General features: G+C 50.1%; 1 protein-coding gene across 1 annotated transcript; it reads left to right on the plus strand.

Annotated features, from left to right (window-relative positions):
- eea1 (early endosome antigen 1) lies at window positions 1-27,465 on the plus strand. Its single transcript, XM_079743236.1, has 29 exons — window positions 1-126; window positions 1,922-2,005; window positions 2,185-2,297; window positions 4,399-4,453; window positions 5,471-5,536; window positions 6,300-6,330; window positions 6,430-6,534; window positions 6,820-6,941; window positions 7,131-7,286; window positions 8,150-8,266; window positions 9,064-9,402; window positions 11,453-11,602; window positions 12,450-12,569; window positions 12,861-13,064; window positions 13,327-13,527; window positions 14,856-14,969; window positions 15,353-15,508; window positions 15,688-15,827; window positions 15,943-16,273; window positions 16,634-16,735; window positions 16,824-17,018; window positions 17,295-17,477; window positions 18,033-18,218; window positions 19,328-19,459; window positions 19,945-20,109; window positions 20,352-20,590; window positions 22,508-22,628; window positions 22,783-22,881; window positions 24,509-27,465. The coding sequence occupies exons 1-29, from the start codon at window positions 103-105 to the stop codon at window positions 24,629-24,631; spliced, it is 4,173 nt and encodes a 1,390-aa protein (XP_079599362.1). The 5' UTR covers window positions 1-102; the 3' UTR covers window positions 24,632-27,465.
- The last annotated feature ends 414 nt before the right edge of the window (window positions 27,466-27,879 follow it).

The raw sequence follows: 27,879 nt of genomic DNA on the forward strand, positions 1-27,879 counted from the left end.
CGGTTCCCACCAGTCCTCTCAGTCCCGCCCATCGCTGTTCAGCGGCGTTACTTCGCTCGTAGCAGATCGATTCGTTGTGTGTGGAGACGAAACATCGAGGCGATGTTCCGAAGGATCCTCCAGATGGTAGGACGAGCCCCGTCGAACTGGTTTTATGCTCTTGTTTATTCCCAAACCAGTGACATTCCCCTGACAGAGGCCCTAGGTTCTGGTCTGTACGTGGGCGCTCGTATTCGGACCGCCGCTGACGCGGGCGGGAGGAGCGGTCCGTCCATCCAGTGGAGCTCCGCTCCCGCCCCGCTCCGACGGACCGGCCGCTCCGAGGTCCCAAAACGAGCGATGTTTTTTTGTTTTTTAGTTAGCACCACATCTAGCGCAATGCTAACTGTTATGAATGTCTGATTGTAGAATGATGTTGACTACGTAGAAACGTTGTAGAGATCCATGTGCCCATTATCGAATAAGGACCAGGGCTAGACAGGCTTTTTGAATGGGCACAGTTTACTTTCATTTTGTTTTACATCTGAGTTTCTTGGTTAATTCATTGTTTGCTAACGTTGCCTCTGCTATTAAGCAAGCCACAGGTTGATTACCGGGAATTGGACCCCCTGCGGTCCTTCCCCACAGACCGTCTTGGTGTATATGTTAAGGCAAATGGCGTCCTCGGTCAGTACTGGGATGCTGACACAGCATTTCCACATAAACGAAAGCTTATGGCTGACAGAAAATAGCTGTGTGGCCCCTGACTCTCTTAGCCAAGAAGGTTCACTGCAGACTGTATCTCCGTGGTCCCTGACTCTTAGCCAAGAAGGTTTACTGCAGACTGTATCTCCGTGGTCCCTGACTCTCTTAGCCAAGAAGGTTTACTGCAGACTGTATCTCCGTGGTCCCTGACATGGAGGTTCACTGCAGACTGTATTTCTATGGTCCCTGACATGGAGGTTCACTGCAGGCTGTATCTCTGTGGTCCCTGACATGGAGGTTCACTGCAGGCTGTATCTCCGTGGTCCCTGACATGGAGGTTCACTGCAGACTGTATCTCTGTGGTCCCTGACATGGAGGTTCACTGCAGACTGTATCTCTGTGGTCCATGACATGGAGGTTCACTGCAGGCTGTATCTCTGTGGTCCCTGACATGGAGGTTCACTGCAGACTGTATCTCTGTGGTCCATGACATGGAGGTTCACTGCAGACTGTATCTCTGTGGTCCCTGACATGGAGGTTCACTGCAGACAGTATCTCTATGGTCCCTGACATGGAGGTTCACTGCAGGCTGTATCTCCGTGGTCCATGACATGGAGGTTCACTGCAGACTGTATCTCCGTGGTCCATGACATGGAGGTTCACTGCAGACTGTATCTCCGTGGTCCCTGACATGGAGGTTCACTGCAGACAGTATCTCTGTGGTCCATGACATGGAGGTTCACTGCAGACTGTATCTCTATGGTCCCTGACATGGAGGTTCACTGCAGACTGTATCTCTATGCCCCCCCCCCCCCCACTGTAAACATCATTCACTGATGTTGAAACATCCACTTCATGGTTGATTATGTCTGTTTATAAAGACCCCAACATCATTAATGGCAAATAAATAGTAATAGAAAATACAAATTATATAACATTATAATTTAGCATATCATATTTTATGCGAATTCTGTCACTTAATTGGGAATGTACCTTAACCTTACTGTTTCTATAATGGTTATGAGAAGGTTGAGGGTTTGAGTCTACCCAACCAATTGTACCAGTTGTATAGGTTCAAATATTGGATGAGAAATAATGTGTAAAATGTGGCAGGATGTTTTTGAACACACACTGCAAACATCAGGCATAAAAGCAGGACCGCACTCAGATCCTCTTGTCTGTTGAATGGATGACACCCGGTGAGATCCTCCTTGTGGATCCTCTTCTTCTCCAACAGACTCCTGGCAAAGGAGGCTCTCAGAACGCTGAGTCCTCGGAACAGCAGCCCGGAGCCAACCTCAACAACGAACAGACCTCCGAGGTAACCCTGCATCCTGCTGATCACGGACCAATCAGGGTCACCTCAAAGCCTTTCGGTGCTTATTCTTATGTCATATGTAGATCCTTAACTTGAAAGTTAACGTGTGTGTGTGTGTGTGTGTGTGTGTGTGTGTGTGTGTGTGTGTGTGTGTGTGTGTATGTGTGTGTGTGTGTGTGCAGGGCTTCATCTGTCCTCAGTGCATGAAGTCTCACAACTCGGCGGAGGAGCTGTTTAAGCACTATGACCTGTTCCACGATACTGGGGATCTGCCGTCTAACATGGCCCCCACTCGGTGAGACCCCCCCGCCTCCCTCCCTGGGGAAGTCAGCCACCAGTTCAGGGGGTATTTATTGAGTGTGGCCCTCCTCCTTTGTCAAGGAGGATTTGGTTAGCTGGGGTTTTTGGGTGGGCGACCCTATTGATATGCATGCTGCGGACCTCCGCTTAAAGGAGTAATCAGGTGTAAAATGGATCTGGGATATGTTTAGTATCAGAACGAGTTGGAATGTTCGTTTGGGAGCCAAAAAACGCATATGGACGTATTCTTCAGTTGGCTGTTTTTAGCCGATTCGACCAAAACGCTATAAACTTGGAACGATGGGGGCATGTGGTAAAAACTACATTGTTATTTTAAAGCACTTAGAAGGCTAGAAGTAGCCCGACACTTCTATGGTAGCATAATAAGGGTCTTAACATATAAAACGAGGCATTGATAACTTTGTAAGTGTACAGATTGTTTATTAAAAAGGACATTTTATACACACAATACCATCAGTAGTTCACCCGTCAGCGCCATCTTGTTCTTACGACTCGATAAATAGATTGGCAAACGCAGAGCTTGCGTGTTGTTGATGGAGGGCACAATCTCTGTGTTCGTCAATCTACTTATCGAGTAAGACAGCGATCTATTCTTTCTCCTTTTGACAAATGTATTTGCCCCAAAGCAACTTATTTTTAGTTGCTTTGGTTAAAAGTGTCTGCTTAATGTCCTATATGTTAATGTAAATAATGACACGGTGTGGTTGGGATAACTCGCTTTTTCATATTTTCCTCACCTTTCCTGACTTTCTTAACATTAATCCTTAAACCTAACCTAGCCCTTTTTAGCCTATTCCTAACCCTAACCCCCTAAATCCTAACACATTATTAATGTTTTAATATTAGTAATTAATTAATAACTAGTAACCTGCTGTTCAGTAACATTGCATTAACATTTAGGGCATTTAGCAGACACTTTAATCCAAAACGACCTACAAAAAGTATATTGGTCAAAAGAAGGTGAAACAATATATTGCTGTCGGTACAGTAAGGATGTTCATAGAACCAAGAGCCAAGCTCTAATTACATATTGACTACATACCGTCACGTTCTGTCACAGTGCATTACAGTGTACTTTGCCTAATTAAATTGTAACAGGACCCTGTAATTAAAGTGTTGTCAGAGACTATAAAAAAAAACACAACTAACAATCTAGAGCTGCTGGTGTTTACTGGACTATTCATTATGGTATTTCAGTTATTAAGGTGAGACTTTCCTGGGATTTGAAATTAAATGAAGTCACAGTTTGAATATTTGTGATATTTATATACAACATGTATGTGTGTGTGTGTGTGTATATATATATATATATATATATACACACACACATAAACAACAGTTTGTAAGGTAAAGAGATAGCGATTTTTATGTAAAAAGGAGGCAGAGAGAGTGCGAGGCCGGCCTTTCTTCGGTAAATACTGAAAAATCTTTAAATAAAACGGTTCACATTTCAGAACAAAGTGCCATGCTGTGTCGTTCTTTAACGGTCTCCCTCATCCAAATAAAAAAATAAAACGCCACTTGATTAACAAGTGCCCAGGTATAAATTCAAACGGAACTCGCTTATTGGAGCATTAGTGCTGCTGTAACTACCAGCTGATGCATGCTTAGGCCACAGTCATCTACTGAGGCTCGTGTCACCAGGTAGGCATCTCTGGTATCGCGACATCTCTGGTAGCTTACTCCCTTTTTATATTAGCGTCACCTTTTCAATAAAGCTAAACCCTTTGAAACAAAAATACATTTGACATGTCGGTGTCCTTGTAACAGTGTAATTGAACATGTTGTAAGCAGTGTAAAGATGTCAGGAAGGTATCAAACCCTGTGGACGTTTTCTTTCTAGGAACTATTGGAGAAAAACTTCCAGGCCAGGGCAGTTTGACTGTACTTACTGGTGTTGGGTTAAACTGAGATAACGTTTTGGGGGCTTCTGAAAACTGGTTTGGAATAGGATGAATGGCCACTCTTGATGCCGGCCCCGGGCCATGAAGGGGGCCGTCTCATGGCGGGCCTTTGGCTGAGGTCTGCACTACTGAGCATTAATATGGTTTTAATGCATTGTTTCCTCCTGGCAGGGAAGACCTGACCATGTTGAGGCAGGAGGTCCAAGACCTGCACGTCTCACTCAAGGTGTGTAAGTGGAACCGTCATCTGTGTTGAAACAGGAAGTGGAACCGTCCTGAGCATTGAGACAGGAAGTGGAACCGTCCTGAGCATTGAGACAGATAGTGGAACCGTCTTGTGTGTTGAGACAGGAAGTAGAACCGTTCTGTGTGTTGAGACAGGAAGAGGAACCATCCTGTGTGTTGAGACAGGAGGTGGAACCGTCCTGTGTGTTGAGACAGGAAGTGGAACCGTCCTGTGTGTTGAAACAGGAAGTAGAACCGTCCTGTATTGGGACAGGAAGTGGAACCGTCCTGTGTGTTGAGACAGGAAGAGGAACCGTCCTGTGTGTTGAGACAGGAAGTAGAACCGTCCTGTATTGAGACAGGTAGTGGAACCGTCCTGTATTGAGACAGGAAGTAGAACCGTTCTGTGTGTTGAGACAGGAAGAGGAACCGTCCTGTATTGAGACAGGAAGTGGAACCGTCCTGTATTGAGACAGGAAGTGGAACCGTCCTGTGTGTTGAGACAGGAAGAGGAACCGTCCTGTGTGTTGAGACAGGAAGTAGAACCGTCCTGTGTGTTGAGACAGGAAGTAGAACCGTCCTGTATTGAGACAGGAAGTGGAACCGTCCTGTGTGTTGAGACAGGAAGAGGAACCGTCCTGTGTGTTGAGACAGGAAGTAGAACCGTCCTGTGTGTTGAGACAGGAAGTGGAACCGTCTTGTGTGTTGAGACAGGAAGAGGAACCGACCTTTGTGTTGAGACAGGAAGAGGAACCGTCCTGTGTGTTGAGACAGGAAGAGGAACCGTCCTGTATTGAGACAGGAAGTGGAACCGTCCTGTGTGTTGAGACAGGAAGAGGAACCGTCCTGTGTGTTGAGACAGGAAGAGGAACCGTCCTGTGTGTTGAGATAGCCGTACGCTTTGCTAGTATATATACTGCCTGGTAACAAAGTCTATCCTTATATGCTCAGTGCAAAGTAGCATGATTAAGTAGAGTGATGTGTGTGTGTGTTTTGTGTCTGTGTCTGTGTACGTCAGGAGGAAAGGTGGTTTTCCGGGGAGCTCAAGAAGGAGTTGGACAAAGTACAAGGACACCTGAAGCAAGTAATTCCTTTAGGATACTACGTTATACCTGTGAACCCCACTACATTATCCATGTGAACTACAACATTATCCCTGTGAACCCCACTACAGTATCCCTGTGAACTACTACATTACCCCTGTGAACCCTGCTACATTATCCCTTTAGGATACTACATTATCCCTGTGAACTACTACATTATCCCTGTGAACTACTACATTATCCCTGTGAACTACTACATTATCCCTGTGAACTACTACATTATCCCTGTGAACTACTACATTATCCCTGTGAACTACTACATTATCCCTGTGAACTACTACATTATCCCTGTGAACTACTACATTATCCCTGTGAACCCTGCAGCTCACGGATTCTGAATGCATGAAGTGATATTCACATTGAAGGAGAAGGTGTTATTGCGTCATAAGCGTCTTATTGCTAGAATTACCAATCAAATAACAAAACCCTTTCAGTAACTCCATGAAGGCTCAGAGATACATTCACACTGAGTTGGTTTATGTACTTCACGTAAACATCCTTGTTTAGTGGCAAGGATCGGGATGCTGAACACCGCTTGTTGCTAAAGATGGATGGTTGATGATGAAGATGAACAGGATGGCCTTACGTCTAGTTAGATTCTAGATTCTGAAAGATGATCGTTCCAGAAGACGCAAAAGCACTGGTGTCTTTTCATAGGGATGTCGGCAGTAGGATAACTATTGACAGCGGCCATGTCCTCTTAAAGACTGTCGATTCATTCCTATATTTGCTCTGGATCCACAGGGCGACGGACCAGACACCCTTGAGGACTCAGGTCGGTAGTGAAAACATTAAAGAGCCAATCTGCTGTGTCGTCTGCTTCTAAACATTTATATTAATTATAATAATAATACGATGTATGCTCTTCTCTCAGCCCTGGAGCAGAAGCTGAGTGAGGCGGAGACGGAGAAGTTCCACATCAAGCAGATGAGAGACCTTTTTGAGCAGAAGGCCGCCCAGCTGGCTACAGAGATAGTAGGTCAGTGTGCCACTGAGCATTCTGGGAGTTTTGCTTTGTGTTTCATAAAACAACACTAACCCTAACCCAGATGTCGGGAGGAAGACTTTTTTCATTCTCTGCTGCAATATACCTTCGTAGTAGAACGATCCAAATGACAGTTAGTTTAAGATCGGAATTTATAAAGTCTGCTGAGCTGGTCGTGATTGTAGTACAACAAAACAAGGAGCATAGGATGGAGGATTTAGGTGGTTAGAATGTCAAGAGTGGGTAGTTAGCTGCTCACTGATCTGCCAAACCCACCAGACATAAAGTCCCGCTACGACGAGGAGAAGAGTCTGAGGGAGGCTGCTGACCAGCGGCTGGCCTCACTGGGCCAGGACCTGGAGAGGCAAAGGCAGGAAAATGACATACTCAGCACGGAACTGGTGAGCTACTGGAGTGTGTGTGCGTGTGTGTGTGTGTGTGTGTGTGTGTGTGTGTGTACAAAAAAAAAAAGAGATTCTAACAATGATAATTTCTGTTGTCAAAGTGTTGGTACTCCCTGCCTCCTAGTGTCCTTAAAGCCCGTAGACGTGGATCTCTGTTGACTCCGTCGCCCCTCTGTCGCCCCCTAGCTGCAGCGGCCGGGGGTGGAGGACGTGACGGTGCTGCAGAAGGAGCTGGTCCAGGTTCAGACGCTGATGGACTCCACGGCTCGTGAGCGGGAAAAGGAGACGGAGCGCTACAAGCACCAGTACCAGGAGCTGGTGGAGAACCACGCCACTGCAGGGGTAAGGTCCCTTCCAGGCTAACGTCTCCTGGAGGCTAACGTCTCCTCGGGGTAACGTCTCCTCAAGGCTAACGTCTCCTCAAGGCTAACGTCTCCTGGAGGCTAACGTCTCCTCGGGGTAACGTCTCCTCAAGGCTAACGTCTCCTGGAGGCTAACGTCTCCTCGGGGTAACGTCTCCTCAAGGCTAACGTCTCCTGGAGGCTAACGTCTCCTCGGGGTAACGTCTCCTGGAGGCTAACGTCTCCTGGAGGCTAATGTCTCCTCCAGGCTAACGTCTCCAGGCTAAGGTCTCCTCCAGGCTAACGTCTCAAGGCTAACGTCTCAAGGCTAACGCTCCTCCAGGTTCCATCGTTGTGATGCCATTGGCCTCATAGTGTTCTCTCCTATGAGTCAGTCCCCTGACATTGACAATAATAAAGCGATTGACTGGGTAATGAAGGCAATAGCCCAATAATCCAATCAACGCTGTCACTGGCTATATTTGATATGCTGTTGAACCATGAGTAGTTCCCAACAAGCGTCCTGAACGTTGAACCAGACCTTTTAGAAGGTGATCAATGAGCAGCACAGCTAGCCGTGTGCACAAAGCTTCATCACTACCAACGTCACTAGGCCTTCCATTCTTCGCTCATGGCTTAAAAATGTAGGAGGTTGAAAACGGTTATTTTTTTATCTTTGATTTTTCAGTTCACTTTCTTTGAACCAAGCTATTGGTGTATGGTGCAACGGAAGTCTGGCTGTTCCATCACTCTGCTTTGTGTTTGTTAGACCTAGAGGAACTTCATAATGAAACGGTACATTTAGATGACTTCTTTGATGCGTTCCTCAGTGTCTCCTCCTGACTTTATGTGCTCCCCGTGCAGATAACCATCAGCCAGCTGAAGGCGGAGCTGGAGAAGGGCCCTCAGGAGGCGGCCGTCTACACCCAGCAGATCCACCAGCTGCAGAGCACCGTCAACAGCCTGCAGCAGCAGGGCCAGGTACTTACCCTAACCATAACCACACCCTGAGGTACCCCACCCCCACACACACCCTGAGGTACTAACCATAACCACACCCTGAGGTACTAACCCTAACCATAACCACACCCTGAGGTAGCGCCCCCCCCAAACACCCTGAGGTACTAACCCTAACCATAACCACACCCTGAGGTACCGCAATGCGGTAGCGTAATCATTACTACCGATTTTTTTTGCCCTTCATTCTGTTTGGGGCATTTCCTCCCAGTGCAAATATGTTTAAATTAGTTACAGAAACTAGTGTTCTGAAATGGGATCAATTAATAGTTTTTAAACCTATGTTGTGAGTAATAGAGAAGAAAATATTTAAAATATTGTTCCAAGTGGCCTGTATGCATCGCCTTCACATGGTTTTGCAAAGCTGTACATGTCGTAAAGATATTGATGTGGATGGTTCCAACATTCTCATATATTCTCGTTTTTTACATTTCTCACAGTGCAAATATGTTTCTGAATGAGTTTCTGAAAATGGTGTTTTAAGATGGGACATATGTAATTATAATCTGTAAGCCCATGTTGCAAATATAACAACCAAAAAAAGCATTAAAATGTTGATGCATGATTGTGGACTATATGGAAATAGTACAATTCCAGGTCTTCTGGAAATGTCTTTGGTCGCTGTGTCGTCGTTTTCAATATATTGTTGCTCAAGGCACACTCATTAACGAGAAAAGGTCAAACTGGCACTGCGAGTTGAAGAGGTTGCTGGCCCCCTGCTCTAAACACAGGCCCCCCCGCCCCTCTCCTCCGCCCCTCAGAGCCTCTCAGACAAGCTGTCCCGCCGGGAGAAGGAGCAACAGCAGCTGGGGGAGTCCCTGGCTGCTGAGCAGGCGTCCGGCAGGGCCCTCCACAGCAGCCTGCAGGCCCGCCTGCTGGAGCTGCAGGAGGCCCAGCTGCGGGCGGTGGCCGGGGACGCCTCGGCGCAGAGGGCCCGGGCCGAGCTGGGGGAGACAGGGCAGGAGGTGGCCCGGCTGAAGCAGGAGGCGCTGGAGCTGCAGGTGAAGCACGGGGAGCTGAAGGCGGAGAGAAAGCAGCTGCTGCAGCAGAGGGAGGAGAAGGAGAGCCAAGGGGCTCAGCGGCAGGCCGAGATCGGCCAGGTAAGGCTCATCTCTTAGCGTCTTGTACTCTGGGCGCGGCGCCCAGTCAGGGAGGGGCGCTGGTAAATCGTTATCGGAAATGTATTAGTATTGGTTCGTCGTCCAGTTCTATATAGTTTTATTTGAGTTGGAGTTTCAGTTGGCTACACGAGTAAACGGAACATGAAATGATTTGAGTCAAGTCAATGTATGTTTGTATCCATGGATATGACAATGTATTTGTTAAGATTTCGTGTCTGTGAATATTAAAATGTGAACCTCAGATCACCAGCTTGACACATAAAGCTGTAAAAATAAATGAATTACATGATTACATGAGGCGATGGGGGTGGGTGTGGAGGTAACAATAAACCCAGCTGGGGAAACCCTGCGCTGTAGTGTGGTGCGCTCACCTCCCTTCCTCTGCTCCTCCCGTCCTCTGCTCCTCCCGTCCTCTCCTCTCCTCTCCTCTCCTCCTCTTCTTCTCTTCCTCTCCTCTTCCTGTCCTCTCCTTTTCCTGTCCTCTTCCTCTCCTCTCCTCTTCCTGTCTTCTCTTCCTCTTCTTCTCTTCCTCTCCTCTTCCTGTCCTCTCCTCTTCCTCTCCTCTTCCTGTCCTCTCCTCTTCCTGTCCTCTTACTCTCCTCTCCTCTTCCTCTCATCTTTCTCTCCTCTTCCTGTCCTCTCCTCTTCCTGTCCTCTCCCTCTCCTCTCCTCTTCTTGTCCTCTCCTCTTCTTGTCCTCTCCTCTTCCTGTCCTCTCCCTCTCCTCTCCTCTTCCTTTCCTCTCCTCTTCCTGTCCTCTCCCTCTCCTCTCCTCTTCCTGTCCTCTCCTCTTCCTGTCCTCTTCCTGTCCTCTCCTCTCCTCTTCATGTCCTTTCCTCTTCCTGTCCTCTTCCTGTCCTCTCCTCTTCCTCTCTTCCTGTCCTCTTCCTGTCCTCTCCTCTCCTCTCCTCTTCCTGCCCTTTCCTCTTCCTGTCCTCTCCTCTTCCTGTCCTCTCCTCTTCCTGTCCTCTTCCTGTCCTCTCCTCTTCCTGTCCTCTGCCTGTCCCCTCCTCTCCTCTCCTCTTCCTGTCCTCTCCTCTTCCTGTCCTCTCCCTCTCCTCTCCTCTTCTTGTCCTCTCCTCTTCCTGTCCTCTCCCTCTCCTCTCCTCTTCCTTTCCTCTCCTCTTCCTGTCCTCTCCCTCTCCTCTCCTCTTCCTGTCCTCTCCTCTTCCTGTCCTCTTCCTGTCCTCTCCTCTCCTCTTCATGTCCTTTCCTCTTCCTGTCCTCTTCCTGTCCTCTTCCTATCCTCTTCCTGTCCTCTCCTCTTCCTCTCTTCCTGTCCTCTTCCTGTCCTCTCCTCTCCTCTTCCTGCCCTTTCCTCTTCCTGTCCTCTCCTCTTCCTGTCCTCTCCTCTTCCTGTCCTCTCCTCTTCCTGTCCTCTTCCTGTCCTCTCCTCTTCCTGTCCTCTTCCTGTCCCCTCCTCTCCTCTCCTCTTCCTGTCCTTTCCTCTTCCTGCCCTCTTCCTGTCCTCTTCCTGTCCTCTCCTCTTCCTGTCCTCTCCTCTTCCTGTCCCCTCCTCTCCTCTCCTCTCCTCTTCCTGTCCTCTCCTCTTCCTGTCCTCTCCTCTCCTCTTCCTGTCCTCTCCTCTTCCTGTCCTCTTCCTGTCCTCTCCTCTTCCTGTCCTCTTCCTGTCCCCTCCTCTCCTCTCCTCTTCCTGTCCTTTCCTCTTCCTGTCCTCTTCCTGTCCTCTTCCTGTCCTCTCCTCTTCCCCTCCTCTTCCTGTCCTCTCCTCTTCCTGTCCCCTCCTCTCCTCTTACTCTCCTCTCCTCTCCTCTTCCTGTCCCCTCCTCTCCTCTTACTCTCCTCTCCTCTTCCTCTCCTCTTCCTGTCCTCTTCCTGTCCCCTCCTCTCCTCTCCTCTTCCTGTCCTTTCCTCTTCCTGTCCTCTCCTCTCCTCTTCCTATCCTCTTCCTGTCCTCCCCTCTTCCTCTCATCTTCCTGTCCTCTCCTCTTCCTGTCCCCTCCTCTCATCTTCCTGTCCTCTCCTCTTCCTGTCCCCTCCTCTCCTCTTCCTGTCCTCTCCTCCTTTAGTTGCATGCTAACCTCCTGGAGGCTGAGCGCCAGCTGGGGGAGCTGCAGGGCCGACTGAAGGAGCAGAGGCAGCTCTCTGGGGAGAAGCTCAAGGACCGTGAGCAGCAGGCCGCTGACCTCCAGCTCCAGCTGTCCCGGGCCGAGGAGCAGGTATTATATATCAGTGGACCGTTGTATTAAGGGTCCAGTGTGTAGACCCCCTTCAGTGGACCGTTGTAGTAAAGGTCCAGTGTGTAGACCCCCTTCAGTGGACCGTTGTATTAAAGGTCCAGTGTGTAGACCCCCTTCAGTGGACCGTTGTATTAAAGGTCCAGTGTGTAGACCCCCTTCAGTGGACCGTTGTATTAAAGGTCCAGTGTGTAGACCCCCTTCAGTGGACCGTTGTATTAAAGGTCCAGTGTGTAGACCCCCTTCAGTGGACCGTTGTATTAAAGGTCCAGTGTGTAGACCCCCTTCAGTGGACCGTTGTAGTAAAGGTCCAGTGTGTAGACCCCCTTCAGTGGACCGTTGTATTAAAGGTCCAGTGTGTAGACCCCCTTCAGTGGACCGTTGTATTAAAGGTCCAGTGTGTAGACCCCCTTCAGTGGACCGTTGTATTAAAGGTCCAGTGTGTAGACCCCCTTCAGTGGACCGTTGTATTAAAGGTCCAGTGTATAGACCCTCTTCAGTGGACCGTTGTATTAAAGGTCCAGTGTGTAGACCCCCTTCAGTGGACCGTTGTATTAAAGGTCCAGTGTGTAGACCCCCTTCAGTGGACCGTTGTATTAAAGGTCCAGTGTGTAGACCCCCTTCAGTGGACCGTTGTATTAAAGGTCCAGTGTGTAGACCCCCTTCAGTGGACCGTTGTATTAAAGGTCCAGTGTGTAGACCCCCTTCAGTGGACCGTTGTATTAAAGGTCCAGTGTATAGACCCTCTTCAGTGGACCGTTGTATTAAAGGTCCAGTGTGTAGTAAGTGTCTGTCCAGTTAAAGGGATGTTCATTTAGTGTCTGTTCAGTTAAAGGAGGCTGGCGTTAAGACCACGGATCTGCAGAACCTGCTGGATAAGGCCAGTAAGCAGCAGCAGGAGCTGCAGACCCAGCAGCAGAACACCACCTCCAAGCTGCGGGAGGCACAGGTAAGCTCCTCCCAGGGTCACTGTGTGTTCACCTGTGTGTTCACCTGTGTGTTCACCTGTGGGTTCACCTGATGAGTCACATCACAGGGAATGACCTCCAGCCTTTAGTTAGGATGCATTTGGTATTTATTCATAAGGTGCCAATTATAGTCATGAATTCAGACCCGGCCAAAGTGATCAGGATGTTTGCATGTCAAACATCCCACAATGTCCTGTTTTGATGGGTGTCATGTCGCCTGGGTTACCACCACTTCTCCAATGACCTCACCTGAAGGACCCCGTGTCCTACAGAACGACCTGGAGCAGGTGTTGCGTCAGCTCGGGGACAAGGACCAGAAGATCCAGAACGTGGAGGCGCTGCTTCAGAAGGGCCGGGATGGGGTGTCCCAGCTGGAGGCAGAGCGCGACGAGCTGTGTGCCAAGATCCAGGCAGGGCAGGGGGAGACGGCGCTGCTGGGGCAGATGAAGGAGAAGAACCAGGCTCTGCAGGAGCAGGTACGCATGCCCACGCCCACAGACCCACAGACATGACAGTGATAGATGTATAATTATTAAGGAATGGATGAGCTGATATCGCAAATAACTGTTTTGTCTTAACGACGCACAACCTCAGTTTTATCAATTATTATATATCATTTCCTCACACATCGACACCTCATTGATAAATGAGTTTGATGGCCCAAACAGGCACACAAATATAACGGTACATTTTTGCATGTCAAAACATTTAGCTACATATTTTCCATGTGATTTCAAGGTGACCCAGCTGACTGACAAGTTAAAGAACCAATCTGAGAGCCACAAGCAGGCTCGGGACAACCTCCACGAGCAGTTGCAGGAGCAGAAAAGCCTGCTGCGGGCCGCTCAGGACGCCGCGCACACCCTGGAGACCTTCGGGGGGGAGCTCAGTGCCCAGCTGGCCGAGAGCAAGGAGAAGGGAGCCCAGCTCAACACCCAGGTCTGGTTCCTCCTCCCGTTGTTACCTACAGGAGGTCCGGTTCCTCCTGTTGTTACCTACAGGAGGTCCGGTTCCTCCTCCTGTTGTTACCTACAGGAGGTCCGGTTCCTCCTCCTGTTGTTACCTACTGGAGGTCCGGTTCCTCCTCCTGTTGTTACCTACAGGAGGTCCGGTTCCTCCTCCTGTTGTTACCTACAGGAGGTCCGGTTCCTCCTCCTGTTGTAACCTACTGGAGGTCCGGTTCCTCCTCCTGTTGTTACCTACTGGAGGTCCGGTTCCTCCTCCTGTTGTTACCTACAGGAGGTCCGGTTCCTCCTCCTGTTGTTACCCACAGGAGGTCCGGTTCCTCCTCCTGTTGTAACCCACAGGAGGTCCGGTTCCTCCTCCCGTTGTTACCCACAGGAGGTCCGGTTCCTCCTCCTGTTGTAACCCACAGGAGGTCCGGTTCCTCCTCCTGTTGTTACCCACAGGAGGTCCGGTTCCTCCTCCTGTTGTTACCAGCTAGCATCAACCTGGTTGTGGTGTATTAATGACCAGGTCACTTTAGGTGGTTATACATGTCAGTGAGGCCTAACCTGGTTAAGTGAAGGTGAGGTGATTCCTCCCCCCCCCCCCAGTGCCTGTACTGGTGTTATTTGGTGGAATGATTCCAAGTGCCTGTGTCATTTGGGGAAGTCATTCCCAGTGCCTGTGTTAATTGGTGAAGTCATTCCCAGTGCCTGTGTTATTTGGTGAAGTCATTCCCAGTGCCTGTGTTAATTGGTGAAGTCATTCCCAGTGCCTTTGTTATTTGGTGAAGTCATTCCTAGTGCCTTTGTTATTTGGTGAAGTGATTCCCAGTGCTTGTAACGGTATTATTTGGTGAAGTCATTCCCAGTGCCCGTGTTACTTGGTGAAGTCATTCCCAGTACCTGTACCGGTGATATTTGATGAAGTCATTCCCAGTGCCTGTACCAGTGTTATTTGGTGAGGTCATTCCCAGTGCCTGTACCAGTGTTATTTGGTGAGGTCATTCCCAGTGCCTGTACCAGTGATATTTGGTAAAGTCATTCCCAGTGCCTGTACCAGTGATATTTGATGAAGTCATTCCCAGTGTCTGTACCAGTGTTATTTGGTGAGGTCATTCCCAGTGCCTGTACCAGTGTTATTTGGTGAGGTCATTCCCAGTGCCTGTACCAGTGTTATTTGGTGAAGTCATTCCCAGTGCCTGTACCAGTGATATTTGGTGAAATCATTCCCAGGGCCTGTACCGGTGATATTTGATGAAGTCATTCCCAGTGCCTGTACTAGTGATATTTGAGGTTATCTGACATCCTGGTTGGTTTCAGCTCAAGGCGAAAACGGAGATGCTGCTGTCCTCCGAGGCGTCCAAGGCTGCCCAGCGGGCCGACCTGGAGAACCACCTGGAAACGGCCCAGAATGCACTTCAGGACAAGCAGCAGGTCAGTTCCTGGCTAATAGGGTTACTCTGAGAACCGCATGCTTTTTCATTGGATTCATGGGGTCAGTTCGGGGTTTGGGCTTTTTGAACCCTTAGTGATCCTTTCAGCGACCGCGGCCAGCTGATAGCGTGTACCCAGTAACGATGAACAGGCAGAGGTTCATTTCAATGTGCAGGAGCATTAGCTCCACTAGTCAACCCAATACTCCTTCCGGATAAGGCAAACAGGAATTCCTGAAAAAGTTGCATCACCTCTCTTTCCTGGAGATGGCGATGGAGGCTGACAGAAACGGAGCAGACCAACGAATATTGTCCTGTTTCCCCCCTTTCTCGCTTCTCACTTGTTGTACACACACACACACACACACACACACACACTGGTAGGAGCTGGTGAAGGCCCAGCAGAAGGGGGAGGAGCAGGCTGGGAGGCTGCAGGAGAAGCAGGAGCAGGGCAGTCAGCTGGAGGCCACTCTGAAGGAGACTAAAGAGCAGCTGATCTCCTCGGAGCAGCGGCGGGAGCAGCAGGAGGCGGTCCTCCAGGTGACCCCCGATGACAGCAACAACGACTGACCTCCTGTGGTCTGGTAGTAGTAGTGCATTTTATTAGAAAATGCATATAGGAAAATAAATATGTGGTGTAGTAGAATGAGGAACAGGGAGGTGAGGGTTGGACTGAATGGCCCTATTCAAGTGTGTGTGTGTGTGTGTGTGTGTGTCAGAAGGTGCAGTCCGAGGCGGTGGAGTTGAAGGCGGCCGTTGAGCAGGGTCAACAGGAAGTTCAGCGGCTCCAGAAGGAGGGGTCAGAGGTCAGGAAGAGGTTGAAGGAGCTGGCGCACCAGATGGACTCCCAGGAAGCGAGGTGAGGCTCATTCCACATCAATAACGTCATGTTGGATTACCAAGATGGCTGACTCGGCTAGAGGGGATTTGATAAACGACTGAATGTGTAACATCAAAACGTTGTGGTGTTGAAGTTGTGCCGCGCTGCGAGACCAGCTGAAGAACGTGAACGCAGACCTGAGTGACACTCGTCAGGAGCTGCAGACATCTGAGAAGGAGCGATCCCTCCTGCAGCTCAGCCTGGACAAGCTGACCCAGGATGGGCAGTCACAGCGGGCAGACCTGGAGAGGAAAGGCAAAGGCTTGGCCGCAGACCTGCAGAAGGCCCAGCAGCAGAGAGACGCTCATGGGAAGGATCTTGTGTTGACGAAAGAGAGCCTGGGGAAGGTGAACAAGGCCATGAAGGAGACCCAAGGCCAGCTGGACAACGAGAGGAGGAACAGCAAGGCAGCGCTGGAGGAAAAGGTGAGCGTTTTGATCCCTTGAATGGTGCTGTGCTTGGTCTCTCTTATCGCTTTTTTCAGCGGCTTGGAAAGTTAATCTTTGAACTATATAAGTCGCATTGACTAAGGAATCCTCGTGTTTTTAATAGCTTTCTTAATCGTCCCATTGTATTATTTATATGTATTGAAATGTTGTTCTGGTTGTTTGACCTATTGTTTACGTCTATTGTACATTTGTATTCCTTTTTTTATTGTATGTGGTAATCTGGGCATCATTAAAAAAAGATTGCGTGCTCTCAACGGCCTTCCCTGAATAAAGAAAGGTTGAATATATACGTTGGTGGTGACCAATATATGATGCGTATACAATGATGTCACTCAGGAAAAGTCTCACGAGAAGACCAGACTGGAGCTCCTGAAGAAAATGGAGGTGACCGCCAAGGAGACCCAGGAGACAAAGGGTCAGGTGGACAGGATGAGAGAGGTGAGGAGACCCCGCGGTCCATGGACTGGCTGGTGTTGTGGTGAAACGGTTCCTGAAGTGGTCCCTCTGCCTGTGCCCCCTGCTCCAGGCTGAGAAGGCGCTGAAGGCTCAGCTGGCTGCGCTCACCGAGCAGAGCTCCAGGAGCCAGGGCGCTCTGCAGGAGAAGGAGAGGGGCCTCCAGCAGCTGCAGGCCCAGCTCCAGAACACCCAGGGCTCCCTGGAACAGGAGAAGAAGAAGCTGGAGAGCCAAGTGTCGGAGCTACAGCAGACCATCACCAAGAAGGTGAGCAGGACTGAACGCAGCCATTCAACAAAGTGCTGCATCGTTTCATCTTCCATAAGATTAGCTGTTTTAGACAGAATGAGATAAGATAAGCAGTTATTAAGTTTGGGTCGTGGATACAATGGATCCCTCCTTAGTGACGTCAGCATGGCTTCATGGAGATATGAGGGTTTGCATAGTGGCGCCCCTCGTTGTCAGTGTTTGTCTCAGGTTTGCTGAGACACTGACGGTGTGTGTGTCTGGTGCTGCCCCCCCCCCCCCCCCCCCCCCCCCCAGACGGAGGAGCTGGCCCGGCTGCAGGACCAGTCCTCTGGGCTGGGGCAGGAGCTGGGGACGGAGAGGACGCGCAGCGCCGAGCTCCAGGAGGCCTTGGAGCAGAGCCAGCATGCCAGCAGCACGCTGCAGGAGCACGTCTACGCCAAGGAGTCCGAGGTGTCCGCCCTACGCCAGGACCTCAAGGTAGGGCCCCGAGGACAGCCTCAGGCCTCAGACCCCCGCTCACCAGTCCGGTTCAAAGTGCCCTGATCAAAGTGAACAACGTACTGTGAAACATTAATCCCCCAGTCTGAGCGTCGACTGATCGTAGAGTCATATCTCATATATGTTGTAATATATGGGAGGATGCAGACAGTCAGTCCCCCACACCCAAAACAAACTTATAAGCTTTACATTGTGGCGGCCTGAGTGCTGTTGTTCGAGTCCTTCAGCCCCCCTGCCTTTAGCAGTGTCCGCTGTTACACACGATTTACCACACACCTCAATTCAACTGTTTAGTACGACCACGACTAAATGTCTTTCTATCGAAGAATCGAATCTTCGAAGATTAGAGGTCATCCCTATCAAATATAGAGAATATACATAAAAACAAAAGCTAAATAAATGTAAAGCAAATACGTAACTGTTCTCACATACATTAATCTGTACATTTCTCAAGGCATCTCGAGAATCTTTTCACCCCACACTCGTGTGAAAGGGTTAACGCGTGTTGTTGTGCTGCCTCCTGGCCGATTGCAGGCGTCAGAGGAGAAGCTCTGCCTGGCGCAGGAGGAGCAGGCTGCCAACCGAAGCCACCAGGCGGGCCTGGAGGGCCAGGTTCAGGACCTGAGTCACAGCCGGGCCTCCCTGGAGCAGGAGCTGGGCCGACGAGACCAGGCGCTCCAGCTGCAGGCCCAGGCCCTGAAGGACCTGCAGAGACGACATGTAAAGGACTCGCTAGACGTGCTCTACAGGGAGCCTTCTCGACATCATGGGCTCTCTTTAGCCAAAGAGAAATTAGTGGCACATATAATTAGCCATTAATGACTGAAGGAATGAAGCCTGGCGTTCTTTTCTTTGACAGAGCCACGAGAAATGGGCGCATCAGGGCAGGGGAGCACCTTCATTTAAATTAAGGGCATTTAGCAGACGCTCCAAAGCGACTTATAATAAGTGCATTTGTCTGAAGAAGGAGAAACGCCAATAAATCGCTAGGTTAACCCATTCCCCGTATACAACAAAGATGGCTTGGATAAGATGCTAAATTATGCTAAGTACTAATTTTAAGTGCCAGGACGTACAACATACAATAAGCGCGTAAGAGGGGTGGCTAGGCAGAGTCTAGGTGAACTCTTTCCGTGCAGTGGAGAACCTTCCAGTGCAGTGGAGAACCTTCCAAGGAAGGGCAGCACCTTCCAGTGAAGGGCAGCAGCCAGGCAGGAGACAGAAGACAGGGCCAGGTAGGAGACAGGAGACAGGGCCATGCAGGAGACAGGAGACAGGGCCAGGCAGGAGACAGGAGACAGGGCCATGCAGGAGACAGAAGACAGGGCCAGGCAGGAGACAGGAGACAGGGCCATGCAGGAGACAGGAGACAGGGCCAGGCAGGAGACAGGGCCAGGCAGGAGACAGGAGACAGGGCCAGGCAGGAGACAGAAGACAGGGCCATGCAGGAGACAGGAGACAGGGCCATGCAGGAGACAGGAGACAGGGCCAGGCAGGAGACAGGGCCAGGCAGGAGACAGGAGACAGGGCCAGGCAGGAGACAGAAGACAGGGCCATGCAGGAGACAGGAGACAGGGCCAGGCAGGAGACAGGAGACAGGGCCAGGCAGGAGACAGGAGACAGGGCCAGGCAGGAGACAGGAGACAGGGCCAGGCAGGAGACAGGAGACGGGGCCAGGCAGGAGACAGGAGACAGGGCCATGCAGGAGACAGGAGACAGGGCCAGGCAGGAGACAGGAGACAGGGGACAGGGCCAGGCAGGAGACAGGAGACAGGGCACTGCCATGAGATGCAGATGATGGTTCTCATCGATGTGTGTCCCTCCCCTAGGGTGATGCTGAGGAGGAGTTGGGGAAGGAGAGGAGCCGGGCGGAGGAGCTGATGAAGGCCAAGAGCGCGATGGAGAGCACCAGCGCCAAGCTGACCTCTGAACTCAAGGTGTTGACTGAGAAGAGCCAGAAGGTCTGTGTCCTTTTTGCACCGTTGCTCTTATAATGAAGACTGAGTTTCCCAAAGCTCCCTTCATTGTCACCTACATCAATGCATTTGAATTGGCTCTTGAGAGATACTAATAGATATCCATGCATGTATCAAGTCATCAGAACACATGCAGGAAAGACGATTCCTAGCGGCCATGTGAAGGCCAGAGTCTATGTGTCCCGGGTTTCTTAGTCCATGAAGTGTACTGCGTGCAGGGTACCTCAGGGTTTTTTCTGATGTCGTAGTTAAGGCGGCAGGCGTGTATTGTTTAGCCTAAGCTGTGAAGTGCTGTGGGAAACCCTGGGGTGGATCGATGGACTGGTAATGTCTCCTGACTTGGGCATTTTTCTGGTGTGCAGTAAAATGATTCCTTGCTGGTTATAAATATTAGATAATATCCCGTCCCCCCCGTCCTCCTCTGGGTCCGCGAGGCTTTCTCAAACCCCCTGCGTCCCCGCGTCCTGCAGGAGCTGTCCGGGCTGCAGGAGGCCAAGGCGCTGCTGATCCAGCAGAAACTGGAGGTGCAAGGCCAGCTGGAGGCGGAGCAGCAGGCCCACCGGGCCACCAGGGACAGCGTGGCCCAGCGGGACAAGCAGCTCCTCAGCCAGGCCACAGAGCTCCAGGCCCAGCTGGTGAGAACCCAATTTTGTTTTCAATATAAACGGCCATGTTCAGTCACGGAACAAGGATATTATTGGGCATCTTCTTGCCCTAGCTCCGGAGTTGTTGGGTGGTGTTAAAGGTAGTTGAGCAGCGATGGGAGGGCTACCGTCCACACAGACGTAGTTGGAGAGCAGACCCCCCCCCCCCCCCCAACTCAGACCTTCGGCCTGGATGAGCCCGCGTTGGTCATGATCCTCTCCTCCCCTTGCAGGCGGCGGAGCGACGGGGCCGGGCGGAGCAGGCGAAGCAGGCGGAGGAGACGCAGGGGCGTCTGGGCGTGCAGCTGGTGGCGCTGGGGGAGAACGTGGCCACGCTGAAGAGGGAGTGGCAGAGCAGCCAGCGGCGCTCGGCCGAGCTGGAGAAGCAGACGGACGAGCTGAGGGGGGAGATCGCCGTGCTGGAGGCCACGGTGCAGAACAACCAGGACGAGAGGCGCGCCCTGCTGGAGAGGTTAGGGGTCAAGGGTCAGGGGTCAGGGGTCGCCACGGTGCAGAACAACCAGGACGAGAGGCGCGCCCTGCTGGAGAGGTTAGGGGTCAAGGGTCAGGGGTCAGGGGTCGCCACGGTGCAGAACAACCAGGACGAGAGGCGCGCCCTGCTGGAGAGGTTAGGGGTCAGGGGTCAGGGGTCGCCACGGTGCAGAACAACCAGGACGAGAGGCGCGCCCTGCTGGAGAGGTTAGGGGTCAAGGGTCAGGGGTCAGGGGTCGCCACGGTGCAGAACAACCAGGACGAGAGGCGCGCCCTGCTGGAGAGGTTAGGGGTCAGGGGTCAGGGGTCGCCACGGTGCAGAACAACCAGGACGAGAGGCACGCCCTGCTGGAGAGGTTAGGGGTCAAGGGTCAGGGGTCAGGGGTCGCCACGGTGCAGAACAACCAGGACGAGAGGCGCGCCCTGCTGGAGAGGTTAGGGGTCAGGGGTCAGGGGTCGCCACGGTGCAGAACAACCAGGACGAGAGGCGCGCCCTGCTGGAGAGGTTAGGGGTCAGGGGTCAGGGGTCGCCACGGTGCAGAACAACCAGGACGAGAGGCGCGCCCTGCTGGAGAGGTTAGGGGTCAAGGGTCAGGGGTCAGGGGTCGCCACGGTGCAGAACAACCAGGACGAGAGGCGCGCCCTGCTGGAGAGGTTAGGGGTCAAGGGTCAGGGGTCAGGGGTCGCCACGGTGCAGAACAACCAGGACGAGAGGCGCGCCCTGCTGGAGAGGTTAGGGGTCAAGGGTCAGGGGTCAGGGGTCGCCACGGTGCAGAACAACCAGGACGAGAGGCGCGCCCTGCTGGAGAGGTTAGGGGTCAAGGGTCAGGGGTCAGGGGTCGCCACGGTGCAGAACAACCAGGACGACAGGCGCGCCCTGCTGGAGAGGTTAGGGGTCAGGGGTCAGGGGTCGCCACGGTGCAGAACAACCAGGACGAGAGGCACGCCCTGCTGGAGAGGTTAGAGGTCAAGGGTCAGGGGTTACATGTGAGGGATTAGATGTTAGGGGTTAGATTTGAGGGATTCGATGTTAGGTGTTAGGGGTTAGATTTGAGGGATTAGATGTTAGGTGTTAGGGGTTAGATTTGAGGGATTAGATGTTAGGTGTTAGGGGTTAGATTTGAGGGATTAGATGTTAGGTGTTAGGGGTTAGATTTGAGGGATTGGATGTTAGGTGTTAGGGGTTAGATTTGAGGGATTAGATGTTAGGTGTTAGGGGTTAGATTTGAGGGATTAGATGTTAGGTGTTAGGGGTTAGATTTGAGGGATTGGATGTTAGGTGTTAGGGGTTAGATTTGAGGGATTAGATGTTAGGTGTTAGGGGTTAGATTTGAGGGATTAGATGTTAGGTGTTAGGGGTTAGATTTGAGGGATTAGATGTTAGGTGTTAGGGGTTAGATTTGAGGGATTAGATGTTAGGTGTTAGGGGTTAGATTTGAGGGGTTAGATGTTAGGTGTTAGGGGTTAGATTTGAGGGATTAGATGTTAGGTGTTAGGGGTTAGATTTGAGGGGTTAGATGTTAGGTGTTAGGGGTTAGATTTGAGGGATTAGATGTTAGGTGTTAGGGGTTAGATTTGAGGGGTTAGATGTCACGGTATTTGACAGCAGCGTCCAGCCAACAGGAGCCAGGGACAGTAGCTCTCCTTTATGTAACAAAGGGCTTGAGGAACAGGCTGGATATCACTAGATCTCCCTGAGTTCATCTCATCATGATGATAGTATCTCTATAAATCTAGATGTATGTGAAGAGACCGTCCGGCGCTCCAAAGGGCCCTGAAACAATGAGAGCCGTCGGTGAGGTCACAACCTTTTGGCCTTGGCCTTTTTTAAGAAAACAAGCCAGTGGACCCAAGACACCTGATGGTGTCCTGCTGTGTGTGTGTGTGTGTGTGTCAGGTGTGTGAAGGGGGAGGGGGAGATGGAGAAGCTGCAGGCCAAGGCGCTGGAGATGAGGAGGAGGCTGGACGACACCACCGCCGCCATGCAGGAGCTGGGCCGAGAGAACCAGTCGCTGCAGGTCAGTCGCATGGCCGCGCGAGCGTCCTCCGACCGCCACGTCCATGTTTCAGTAACGCCTGGTGCTTTATCTTCGTCCTCTCTGCTGGTTCATGTTACATACAAACATGGGCTAGGCGACGTGGCTGGTGAAAGGCTTTCCTGTTGTGTTGCAGATCAAGCAGACCCAGTCCCTGACCAGGAAGTGGGCCGAGGACCACGAGGTCACCAACTGCCTGGCCTGCGGGAAGGGCTTCTCAGTGACCATCAGGAGGGTAGGAACCGCATCGCACCATGTGCAGATCGATGAGCAGATCAACGATGTATCAGTGTTTTTGTATTCCCTATATTATATATTATCTTATTCAGTAATAATCTCAAAAGTGTTAGTGTTGTTGGTTTGATGTAGTCGTAGAGACTTTATTGTCATTGCACATGTCCTATGTAAAGAGCAACGAAATTACCAGTTACATCCCGTCCAAGAAACATCAAAAGACTGTGTGGGGAGACAGGACGGAGAGACTATCAGGGCGCATGCAGTCCCTCATTATTAGATAAGATAAGGAAAACAAGAGGGAAAACGAGGGGAAAAAAAGGTAATTCCCAAACGAGGCTACTCTAAGGGGGGCACAGTGTAGGGATTAGGAAAAAAACACCTCAGCACATAAGCAACATATTAAAAACATAAGTTAATCAGTGTTTAAGGGTCAGTTCCAACTGGAACCACATCTTAGTGGGTTTAGTTGAACTGCTTTGTTTCCATTTGGTTACAAACCTGCCATTTACCGCGCCTAAAGGGCTTTTCTTAAAAGATTGGCCCGTTTAAGACCTCAGGTTAAGTGTTTTCATTGTCTATGTCCAGACTTCAATGGTTCAGGGTTTTCACCTCTGGCGGTGTAGACGTCCTGGTGTTGGGCCGTCCAGTGGCCCCCCTTCTCTTGCAGACCAGTGCTCAGCAGCTCACTGCAGTACCTGTGTCTTTAGCCCAGCTTATGAACAGCCCTGGCTGGGTAGCTCCTCCAATCTGGGTTCACTCCCCAATTCCTCATGGACTTAACGCCCGAGGGCCCGGTTGGGAGTTTGAAGGACAGTGGGTGTGCTGATCAATCTTAACTCTGAATGCAGAACAACATTTTATCAAGTCGCAGTGATGGGAGTGTTTTTTAACTGATTTAATTCAGAAGCATTGACTCCTGGATCTAAATGGGTGCTCAGAGCTCAGTGCCCGGTCCCCTTCACACCCAACACGTATCACTCCCCCCTCGGTGCCTGCCAGTGAAGCCGAAATGCATCATTGTGCTCAGTAGCAGGAGATCTAACATCCGGCCCTCCTCTCTGCTCCGTCTCAGTCCCAGAGCCTGCGCTGTGGCGTGGGAACGCACGACGCGCATGCTGCGTTCACACCACTCGAAAAGTGCCACCCTTTACACTCCCTGAGATGGGTCTCTGCACTCAGAATCAGAACGCGTCCACTGCCCACAGAGCAGCAGAATCCTAACTGCTCCTCGGTCTCTGAGTCGCACAGTGCCGTGCAAACTCAGAATCAACCTTGTTGATCTGTTAGCTTCTGGGCGCTACTGGAGGAAGCTACGTAGCCAGGGCAGTTAGTATGACCTTACCTCGGTTGGAGAAAACTAAGCTAGAGCTTTGGAAGCTTTTGAACCCGGGTTTGGGACATAATGGAGGTCAATGGACCTGGTCTCCACCTCAAAGGGGAGGTGAGCTGAACACAATCTCAGCTGATCGACGTCTGGAAATAGACAATGTCAGCGATGAACCCGGGGGCCTAACGAACGCATGCGTCCACTTTTCCGATGCAGCCTTTCAGCTCAGGAAGTCAACTATTTCGTCTTTCCTTCAGACAGCAATCATTGATATTATACATGCCCGTCTCTGCCCCAGCACCACTGCAGACACTGTGGAAACATCTACTGCGCCGAGTGCTCGGGCCGCAACGCCCTCACCCCCTCCTCCAAGAAGCCCGTCAGGGTCTGTGAAAGCTGCTTCGACGAGCTCCAGGGCTGAGCCCCCCCAGGGCCAGGCCAGCGAGGAGCCCAGATGATGTCTACCTTGCACTAATGAAAGGGAACAGATTGACTGAGTGGCGAGACCCCCATCATCCACCTCCTCTGGTGCTGAGGGGCCCACGGTGGTGTTGGGCACCTGGGGTGGAACAGCCCCGGAGCCTGAGGGGGGTGGAGGGGTAGGAGGAAGGAGATGAACTCTGTCTGTTTTGTGTATTGTGCCTTTGACTAGCATCTGGTCTGTGTGAGAGCAGAGAAGGAGAGCTTCACCGCACCGCTGGGCTTGTCTTTGATTTCTTTCTCATGTCCACGCGTTGGAGCCATCTCTCTGTTTGTCCTCGTCCTTGTTTCCATCGTGGCCTGCCGTAAGTGTTTAATGTACAGAGGTTGTCAGCGAGGGGATCGACATTAGAGGGTTTTGGTGAAGAGGGGTTAATATTGGAACGGTAGAAGGAATCTGAAACTGAAGTCTGCCCTTCAAAGATGATTTAGTTTTGCCTTCTGCACTTGCTTTTCGTTTTTTCTGCTGATGCCAACACTGAGACCGACGTGATTCATTTCAAAAGTGAATCAGTGTTGAAACGGATTAAACAGTTTCACTTAATAACACTTAGTTTTACTATAAGAGATTAATGCCTTTCTACTTTATACAGGAAATATATTTGCTTTCATTTGAATGGTGGAAATATTTTTTAAGAATATTGGGTAAACAAACATTTACATTCAGTAAATGTTTGCAAACCTCTTAATACTTATTACAATTTAGCTTTTATTTATTTTTATCCAATGGAAGACATTATTTTCAATGTGACCATTGATTTAACCGTTAATAGCTGAGTTACAGTACAATTCCTAATTATGATAGCAGGTCAAATTCTTTTTAATTAAGGCTTTAAGGCACGCTGGCAAAAATCATCTCGCTTGTCTTTTCAAATGTCCATGTCCATGTTTGAAAGTGGAAGCCTGACTCCGTTTATTTCATTTTAACATTTGATGGAGGCCTAAATGTATTCTTCACAATTAAGCCACAGTATTAAATTTTCTACTCCTGTGCTATCGATACCAAGCAGAAGCAGTACTTTGTTGGGTTGTTCTCTGTGGATATGACTGTAATCAGCCTTCATGTTGCTCACCTCTAAAGTCAGAGCAGTGGTCTTTAGGACAGAAGGAGATGTTTCCTGAACGTGAATTCAGTGACCAAAGAATGTCTCTCTCAGTCTGATGGTGGAGGATCAGAAGATGTCCTCGAGGTGTTTCACCCTAATGATTTTTTTTGTGCGGAAATTACCTATTTTTATTTTTTTTGGAGGGTTATATCTGTAATTTGTTTATTTTGTGAAAACATGCATTTATGTTTTTTTCCATTGTTAATAAAAAACAAATCAAGCCCCATTCAGCAGCACATATACACCATGCTCTCATTAAGTTAGTGTTATTTAAGTACTATAAATACATGAATGTATTACTACTAACTACATTGTTGAGCCCGCATAAGACAGAACTTGTGCAAACTCGTACTCGTCCTATTGCTTAATATTAACACTCATATCATGGTGCTTCATTCTGAACAATGTGTTGTTTGTGTCTGAACACAAACAACACATTCAATTATTTTATTTTCGCTGCCCATCTCAAATCTGTGTGTGTGTGTGTGTGAGAGAGAGACGTTGCTGTAGGACTGGTTATTGGTAGGAAAACAGGATGTTATAAATTAGGGAATGCTGTGTCGTCTGCTTCTTCGGATCCAAGACGGCCGCTCCTTCACCGTGTCCGGTGGGGCGGTAAAGTCGATCCTAGGCCCAGCACGTATTGTATATTGTGACACGGAACACGAAATAATCCAACGTGGCCATTCATGTTTTCACAGAACGGGGTCCTGGTTGATCTGTCTAGTCGTCCAGCAGAACTGTGTTCACAGACCACTTTTTAGCATTTTGCGAATAATCGTCTGTGATGTACGTAATGTACGTGATGCTTAACATCTTAATGCTACAATTCATCATAGAAGACAGATGTCCATCTCCTATTGCTGTAACCAGGGCAACCGTTCCCCATCGTGTTTGGTTGGCTGTTTCTACCTCAGATTGGATTCTAAACCTTGAAACATCACACAACACGTTTCTGACTGCTTTGTGACGAGCAGGGAGGAGAGATGTCATTGTGCCGTGCACTTCTCTGTTTCAGCCACACTGCAGCGTGTGAAACCACAGCTAACTATGTTAATACACTTAATGGCCATTCATTCATTTAAAGGCTAACTGTAAAGTATCAGAATATATTGAACTGCTCGCTATATATTAAATACATAACACTTGTGGTCCCAGAAGGGTGTCACCACGATATTGTACAGTCACCGCTTAAGACAAAGGGCCAAGAACGGCGCTCTCAGCAGGCCCGCGGTGTTGGGGACGCCGTCGGCGACTGGGCCCCCCATAAGCACTGGTCTGGGGTGGCCTGTGTTCTGGGGTGGGAGCAGGCTCTTACTGGTGTGTCCCAGCCGGGTCTTACTGGTCTAGCAGGGTCTTACTGGTGTGTCCAAGCAGGGTCTTACTGGTCTAGCAGGGTCTTACTGGTGTGTCCCAGCAGGGTCTTACTGGTCTAGCAGGGTCTTACTGGTGTGTCCCAGCAGGGTCTTACTGGTGTGTCCCAGCAGGGTCTTACTGGTCTAGCAGGGTCTTACTGGTGTGTCCCAGCAGGGTCTTACTGGTGTGTCCCAGCTGGGTCTTACTGGTCTCTAACTGGTGTGTCCCAGCAGGCTCAGTGGATGTGCTGGTTGTTATTTATGGTCGGTGTGCTTGTTTTCTTTGGTTGATATTCATTACGTTAATAAAAACATGTTTCTATTTGTCACTTTGTTTCTTTGTCGTTACTGAGGAGACTAGAAATGACTCACCACAAAAACAAGGCAAACAATTATTTTATAAAACAAATCTAGTTATAGAACCAGTATTTACAGGTCAGAAGGCAGCTTTCAAGTGAATGTTAACACAGGTCTTCATAGGCTCATGTTAACACAGGTCTTCAGAGGCTCATGTTAACAGGTCTTCAGAGGCTCATGTTAACACAGGTCTTCAGAGGCTCATGTTAACACAGGTCTTCATAGGCTCATGTTAACACAGGTCTTCAGAGGCTCATGTTAACACAGGTCTTCAGAGGCTCATGTTAACACAGGTCTTCAGAGGCTCATGTTAACACAGGTCTTCAGAGGCTCATGTTAACAGGTCTTCAGAGGCTCCTGTTAACACAGGT

This window comes from Pollachius pollachius, assembly GCF_949987615.1.
Source record: "Pollachius pollachius genome assembly, chromosome: 9".
Classification (NCBI taxonomy): domain Eukaryota; kingdom Metazoa; phylum Chordata; class Actinopteri; order Gadiformes; family Gadidae; genus Pollachius; species Pollachius pollachius.